General features: G+C 41.7%; 1 protein-coding gene across 2 annotated transcripts; it reads left to right on the forward strand.

Annotated features, from left to right (window-relative positions):
* The first annotated feature begins 1,868 nt into the window (after positions 1–1,868).
* LOC113010612 (neuromedin-U receptor 1-like) lies at positions 1,869–7,870 on the forward strand. 2 transcript variants are annotated; one of them, XM_026149775.1, is made up of 4 exons: positions 1,869–2,098; positions 3,555–4,290; positions 6,345–6,578; positions 6,813–7,870. In XM_026149775.1, the coding sequence occupies exons 2-4, from the start codon at positions 3,594–3,596 to the stop codon at positions 7,136–7,138; spliced, it is 1,257 nt and encodes a 418-aa protein (XP_026005560.1). In that variant the 5' UTR covers positions 1,869–2,098; positions 3,555–3,593; the 3' UTR covers positions 7,139–7,870. The 2 variants fall into 2 exon arrangements, with proteins under 2 accessions (XP_026005560.1, XP_026005561.1); XM_026149776.1 differs by having other exon boundaries at positions 3,631–4,290.
* Positions 7,871–8,154: the final 284 nt, after the last annotated feature.

An 8,154-nucleotide genomic window follows, 5' to 3' on the forward strand; every position in this document is an offset into this window, starting at 1 on the left:
AAGAGACTATAACGTTGCTGTCACAGTGATTCTACTTTAGAAATATGAACAGGTAGAAACAGAGGATGCAGTCTGACTGCTCATCCGTTTGTTACCTGTTGAAATTCAGGTTCTGGCTGTTTGGTTGGGGTCTGCATTCAATCAGCTTTATCATCACTCTGGGTTCTTTGCCTGCTTAGCATTAGCATGCTGTCTGTGCAGATGCTTGCAAAGAGCAAGACGTTGTTGTAGTTGTAGGCGTTTCTGTCATTTCTTTCCTATCTCCTGCTTACTTGGCTGATTGTTATTCAAGCAAATTTCTTCAGTCAGCTGTTGCCATTTTTTTTTATTAGTAGCTGTGATTTGAAAGCAGTAATGTTTCACAGGACTGGACAGGAGACTGACTGGAGGGTAGCAAGTTTTAATCTGGTCCTACGTGTCTTTCTAAAGAGATAGGTTGACTTCTTCACTTTCTATAAAAATCCTTGTGTGTCACTGCATGGTAAATAGTTACACCCAATATTGTTAGTGACACTAGTAGGTTATTTCAAGCTAAATGCTAACAGCTGCATAGCGCTAAAGTGCTAATATTAAGCAAGTGTGTCTTTGATTCACCCTGGCATGTGGTTAATATGTTGGATCAACACCACCACAAACAAGAGTAACCCACAGATGGGTTGTTTGTGACACTGACCCCTGGTGACAGCAAACAGTTACAACGTGTCTGTTTTAGAAGCACAGCAGAAGCATTTCGGAGTCCTAATGGGCTGAACATTGGCAATGCGTTGGTAGACCGTGGGGTGCTGCAGACTGCTCATCTTCCTGCAGAGAGCGCCTGTTGCCAGATGGAGGCAGTGCCAAAGGTATGAGGTACAACTGGAAGGTGGGCCACTCTTGCTTGTGTTTTAGGTGGTCCACCACCCAGAGTGAAATGATAAACTACAAAAAGTTGAAACAATAAAACGTGTCCAGTGCAGCCCCTGTTTCTCGTGTTCCTGGTGAACTCCACTGTTGCTCCATTCCTTGTTCCGGCCCACTCATCAATCAATCATCATTTGACCAATGCACAGTCAAACTATGTGGGTTTTTGGACGAACACATTTGCATAGACAAATAACTATGCAAATGGACACAACTGTGGGAACATCTTACAGCTAAAATATAGCAAAAACCAACATTCTGGATCAGTTTAAATCTTAATACACTGATGGGAAAAAAGATTAGAGATTAGCAAAGTAGTTATGATTCATCGTGTGAGGGACATGAACATCAACGGCAAAGCAGTCATGCCAACACGCACGTCACAATTATCGATCACCGAGGTACATCCAAGACATTCACATTTGCCTTCTGCAGACTGTAGGTTCTTTAACATTTTTTTGGATTTTTTTTTTCAAAATTGCAAAAAGTATTTAAGAAAAAGCTGTTGCACAAATCAAAACAAAAGCTTTTTCGTCTTTTCTGATGGAAAAACCCAAAATTTCATATTTTTACAGCCTTTTTTTCTTGTTTCCAGATGTGCACCTCGCCAGTTGCTGCCGATTCTACTAATGAAAAAGAGTGTTTGTTTTATCTTTGATTTGAAATGAGTGGAAACGGGAGCACACCCACACACACACATACACCACACATACCTGTACTCAGCTCGCAGGCTTTAGGGTCAAAGCAATCTCACCTTTAATTTTCTCACCGGTGCAATATCTGTGAAAGCAATATAATGCAGGATCACAAGGCAGGTAGTGTCTGTGCAGGCTAGGTTCATGAAAGTGTGTATCACGGTGTCGAGAGTAAGATGAGAAGAAAAGATGAAAACAAGTTGAATTGGAGGAGAAAGATAAAGCATGTAGTGATGGATGGACGCGAGAAGATAGTCCAGGGATAAAGAGAGATGGAGAGAGAGAGAGACAGAGAGAGAGAGAGCGAGAGGCGGGCTGAACACCAGCCATCAAATACGGGAAGCCGAGCCAGTTGTGACGCACTAAGGCACCAAGGCGGTCAAGATAAAGTGTCAGAAAAAAGTCCAGGATGCAGAGAAACATGACAATCACCCATCTTCCCTCATTTCTTCAGCTCTTGCGAATCCTGTAGATAAGAAGAGTATAAAGACCACAAACTGCAGGTGAGTGTTTGTCCTTTTTGTTTGTACCTCATTTGAAGTTATCTTAACAACTCCGCTGCCTGTTACAACGATATAGAAATCCCCGTGGGGGAATCCAAACACAGCCTAAACACATCTAAACAGCCTCCCTGGCGTCTGTATTCTGCTGAACATAAATTTCTAACAGGGCAATATTGTGACAGTGCTGTTAATCATAAAATCAATTTTTGTCGAGAGGACCAGAGAGGATATTAAACATATTAAAGATAATTAGAAAGCATGTGCTGAACATTCTTATCATATCAGGGATTCAGTGAACTGATTGGGCTGCTGCTAGTTGCTATAGATGAAAGCCAACAACTGTCTTTTCTTTATGTAGAGATACAAAACACATAGGATGCAAACATCCAATCAAAGTTATATTAATATTAAAAAGTCACTGAGCTTACTTCTTTCTTTTGTACTTGAACCTAAGCTTCTTCTTCTTTTTTAAATCAGAGGCTTGAAATTTTATCATGTCAAGGTTGGACATGATAAAGGACAAGGTATGCCTACATTTATTCTCCAGCAACAGCTGCCTGGGCTGAAGCCAACCTGTAATGCCATGAGACTACTTTGGGGGGATTGTTTTTAAATTAGATGTCTTAATTATACTGAAGTCTAAAATTACATGTGATTATGCGTGAGTGAGCGACAGGCAGCTATCATCTAGCTGTCTGCTTGGTGTCACCTCAGTTAATTGAAGTCGCTGACAGATAAAAGGATTCACAGTGCAGTTGTGCTGTCGAAGAGATAGTTAAAGAAAGTCTGCACTCCAACTTCAGTGAGGGAATTTCTGCTATTATTCTATTTACATCTGTTACTAATGTGCCACACTATGAACGCAGCTAATATTAGCTGATGACATGTAGTTCTTGGCCAAAACTGCAGCGCACTGACTGATACATGATATCATGGGGGCTACGTCTTATATATAAAGCTAATTGCCAAGCTTCAAACAGCAGGATCCTATAGTTCTCAAGATACAAAGGAGCAGCATCTTCAGTATCATTTCCCTGCCTCATAGATGAATGTATTATTTCACTTCAACAACCGTTAATTATGAACTGTTTGCATTTTTAATTCAGATTTTTTTAAAATCACAACACTAGTTGATCCCATCAGATGTTAAATATCAAACTTCCTACTTTCTACTTTTACAGATTCCTGACTGGCTCCATAGTGTAGCGGATACTGCGCTCACCTAACATATAAAAGATCCTTTTAGAACAGAAGGAGCTACAAATCTCTGGGAGGGTTGTGTCAGGAAGGGCATCTGGTGTAACAATATGTCAAATCAAATATGCAGATCCATCTGCTTTGTCGAACCACGTTGTGAATAAGGCTGCAGCTTAAAGAGCCTTCACCCTTTTCTGACGCATGAGTGTTTAAGGAATCCTTTAAAATTCACACTGTCTCCTTTTTCTTTTTCCATCAGGTTTATATTAGTTGAGGAACCTGCTGTCCAGTCACCACGATGCCGATACCTAACTGCACCTTCAACTCTCTTGCAGCCATTTTAACTGGTGACAGAGAACTCAGTGACTTAGGATGCCCCGATTCTGCTGTGGTGTGTGGAATGAATATCTCCTGGGTGTTGACGAACGCCACTCAAGAAGATCTGGAAGAAAAGCTTTGCTTGACTGAGGACAAGTACCTATCCAAAAATCTGGGGGAATCAAAATCCCCCATGTTTCTCCCTGTCTGTGTCACTTACCTCACCATCTTCATCGTGGGTGTCCTGGGCAATTCCCTGACCTGTGCGGTCATTTTACGCTACAGGGTGATGCAAACGCCAACCAATTACTACTTGCTGAGCCTGGCTGCGTCCGACCTGCTGGTGCTGCTTCTGGGGATGCCGTTAGAGATCTACGAGATGTGGCAGAACTACCCCTTCCTGCTCGGAGAAGGGGGATGCTATTTTAAAACCTTCCTATTTGAAACTGTCTGCTTTGCTTCCATCCTCAATGTCACTGCACTCAGCGTGGAGCGCTACGTGGCGGTGGTGCACCCCCTCAAAGTCAAGCATTTGACCACACGTGCTCACGTTAAGAGGGTCATCCTCATGTTGTGGGGGCTGTCCATGCTGTGCGCTTTGCCAAACACCAGTCTGCATGGGATCGAAGTGCTGCCGCCACAGTTTGGTCGACAGTTTCCCCGATCTGCTATCTGCCGTATGTACAGAATTTATATTTTAGTTCTCTCTCTGGTAATGTAAGCGTGTTCACCTGCTGATTTAAAGCAGGTATAAGGGTTACTCTTTACCACTCAGTACAGTAAGATGTCAAAAACCAATGGTTTTCATTCATAAACCAAAGTGTTGGGCTTGGTGATGGTGCTCGATAGAAAAAGCGAACCTTCCTGAGCTGCACATAGATAACTGGATGCCATCTGTAACAGTGATTAATCATTTAATCACTGTTGAACCACTTTACTCAAGTCCTGAGCAATATCAGTAAATCTTGTCTGGGATCACTACTGTAAAGTTCGTCCCAGTACACTGAATACAGTACGTGATACTACACTTTGGTAGCAGCAGTATTAACCTGGCTTGCCAGATTATGAGACCACAAATCCCTAGGGGGTTGTGTCAGGAAGGGTATCTGGCATATAACTGCTAAATCAAATATGGAGAACAACCTGCTGTTATGACCCTTTATGACTAAGAGAGCAGCTGAAAGTAGCTTTAATATTGCAAGAGGCAATCTACGTTATAGCTCTTGCAATATTTCAGTCTGGAACAAAGTAGTGGTTTTTCTAACAGACTGTTACCAGACATTTTCATGGTTATAGTTTGGGTAAAAAAACAAAACAAAACCCAGAAACCTGACTGCGTATTGGAAATAATTTACCTGAATTTAAGGAGCAGGACCACACCTCCATACATCTGACCTCCTGAGCACTACAAGCTATTCATTCTTGTTTTCATGTCCCATCCTCCCTCCCTTTTTCAATTAATTCACTTCTCATTAAAACATGGGGATCTGCCTGACCCAGGAGCCGCTGTCAGTCCCCTCTGAGGCCTTTCCCAAACCGCACCTTCAATTTATGCTCAGACCATCTGCTATTATCTTCTAGAAACACTGTCAAACCTAAATGAGGATGTGGTCCCAGCTAGCAAATTAACAGTTAAAAGTAATGGTATACCTGGAATTGTGATCTATAATCATTTTCAAGCATGAGCTCTGGATAATATTCGGGGAATCAAGCTGAAGCATTGTATGAAGTTGCCGTTTTGAATATACAACAGACAGATAGAAGAGAATTTGCTTTAGACGTCTTCTTTCTACTTGAAATAATTTGGCCTAGAGCAAAACGAAGGTAGGACAGGTTCAGACATGTCCACGAGCAACCATTACTTTATGCTAATAGCATTTTACAGACTGCTAATCATATGACATGAACTTGTTGGCCATTTTGGATGTGATAGCCATAGTGACAATGGAGAAAATGATATAGGACCCAGTCACACGGGCTTAGAGACCAGGTTGTGACTGTGCCAACCACCGGTAGTGAAAGAAAATTGAGTACTCCCCCACTAGTTGCTGGAGGTTGCTAGGAAAATGCCTGCTAAAGCCCAGTCTCCATCACTAGGGGAAAATACATCTTCTTCGAACAGTTCACAAAACCCTCCTCACGATTGCTTCGGTTGCTGTCTTATTGCTGTGATCACCCAAAGTTTGCATGGAAGTGATGCACTGGCCAGCTACTCTCTGAGGTGTAGGTAATCTGCAAAAACGGTGGCACAAACTGAAAATGAAGACCATTTGCCTTCAAAGTAAAAATGATGCATTTTGAAGCATGTTGACTGCAGTGCTGAGGCTCAACCTTTAATCTAAAGGTGAACCTACTCCATTTTCATGTTTGTGTCTCAGTTTTTCAAGTTTTACTCCAGCTTGAGTAGCGGTTAACAAGCGTCTGCAAAGAAACATGAAAAACTACAGGCAGCAGTTAGAATCTGCTAGAAATCAAAGCAATCTCTCAGAGGTCTTTGATGCAGCACCGTCTTTGTCTGGATTTCACCCAGCCAGAGCAAGCAACCTCCAGGAAACACTTCCAACTAGTCGGGAAACAAATATTTTTCTCTAGCAACAAGTACTGTGTACGTGATGTCACATGAGAAACCTTGAAGACAGCTGCCAGGTTAAAGTCTGCGTTAGACATTTTTATTTGCACTGCTCAGATTTATTCTGTTTCTCTTGCTATCCTATCTTATATATATCCTCAGATCTGGTCAAACCCATCTGGATGTACAACTTAATCATCCTGATCTCCACGCTGGTCTTCTTCCTGCTCCCCATGCTGATCATTAGCGTTCTCTACCTGCTCATTGGCTTGAGGCTGCGCAGGGAGAGGGTGCTGACCACGGTGGATACTAACTGTGGCTTCGGTTCTGAAAGTATCTCCAGCTCCCACAATCAGAGGCTGAGCAAACGAAATGTGCAAGTAACCAAAATGCTATGTAGGTGTTATTTTACTATATTTTTATTCTAAATTAAATTGGCAACAACCCTAACCCTACAAAAATCAAGACCCCATAGTCAACATTTCTGAAATGTTTGTGTTTAAATTCATTATTTTAAGATTATTTACAATATTTTGTTTAACTAGTCATCTGCCATTAAAGACTTTACTGGTGTCCCAAAACAAAATTTATGTGCCCCATGAATCACATCCATTGTTCCATCTGCTCTAGGTGTGCTGGTGGTTGTCTTTGGCCTGTGTTGGGCTCCCTTCCACATCGATCGCTTGATGTGGAGCTACATCAACATATCATACGAGCAGCACCGCAGGATCTTCGAGCATGTCCACGTCATCTCTGGAGTTCTCTTCTACCTGAGCTCCGCCGTCAACCCCATCCTCTACAACCTCATGTCCACCAGGTTCAGAGAAATGTTTAGCCACATTACCTGCTACTCTAACAGCTGGAGAGAACACTCGAGGAGCTTCCAGATGACTCAACGCAGCACCCTGCGTGAAAAAACATCCCAAAGTAACAAAATGACTTCTGGAGCCTTTTGAGCCTTTAGGAGACAAAGGAAGTAAAGGAAAAACTGAATAAACAAGAGTTCTGCACCAAGCACCACTAACATTATGGAAAACGATGTTCCTGCATTCATATAGATCTCGAACACAACCAGAATCTGTGTCTTAGCAGCTGATATGACTCACAATGAACACAATTCACAGGCTATTGCCCAAAAAACTACAAATATTACACTAAAATCTGACAAATACTGTAGGGGGAGCAGCAGGTCTTGTGAACTGTGGATGGACAGAAATAGACGGTCCTTCAGCCGGATGAGCTAAAAGGTGGTTCCTGAGGCGCCTCACCTTAAGAGAAAACAAGCATATTTCCCTCCTGCATGCTTTTACTCTATAATCATTTTTATCAACAAGTCCCAGAGTGTAAAAAGAACAATGACTGAAATTACATTCAGAGTGAAGACCAACAAGACCGCACACTGAGGTTACTGCACTGCCACATAGATGATGCAGCAGCATTTTTATGCATTGGCATCCCATCAAATGCATCAAAAGTAAACGTTTTCTATTGGAAATGGATGTGAATGTATTTATTACATACATACTGTGTAATGCAATGAATAATATTTCCAGGCTTGCCTACATGCTGCTCTACAGCCCATTAACACACTCCTAGCAGCAGTAACACTGAATACATTTGTCTGTGAATGAAAGCCAACGAAGTGTACATGAAACGGTTTGATATTTATAACCACTGCGGACGCTAATCATGACACAAGTATTTACATTATATTCTGAAAATACTAAAGAATCATTGATATTATGTAGCAGTTGCCACAGAGGTTCCACATATATTGATACGTATATTATGGACTTGTATACAATGTACATGACTAGTAACTCTACATATTGCTTAAGTTTTCACTGCAGCATAATTTGACATATGGTTATTGCTCAGTCCCATTCATTTTCTGCTTTGCTGGTAAGCGGTGCTATTGTTTACCTATTGCTTTAATTACTTTTTGATGCACAATGTGTACATATGACATGTT

The sequence above is a fragment of the Astatotilapia calliptera genome, chromosome 18, assembly GCF_900246225.1.
Source record: "Astatotilapia calliptera chromosome 18, fAstCal1.2, whole genome shotgun sequence".
NCBI classification, from domain to species: domain Eukaryota; kingdom Metazoa; phylum Chordata; class Actinopteri; order Cichliformes; family Cichlidae; genus Astatotilapia; species Astatotilapia calliptera.

Excerpts from the sequence above, each read along its gene's own strand:
- LOC113010612 (XM_026149775.1), top strand. The coding sequence starts at position 3,594 with ATGCCGATACCTAACTGCACCTTCAACTCTCTTGCAGCCATTTTAACT. Across the intron at positions 4,291-6,344 it reads TCCCCGATCTGCTATCTGCC|ATCTGGTCAAACCCATCTGG; the intron begins GTATGTACAGAA and ends ATATATCCTCAG. Across the intron at positions 6,579-6,812 it reads GCAAGTAACCAAAATGCTAT|GTGTGCTGGTGGTTGTCTTT; the intron begins GTAGGTGTTATT and ends CATCTGCTCTAG.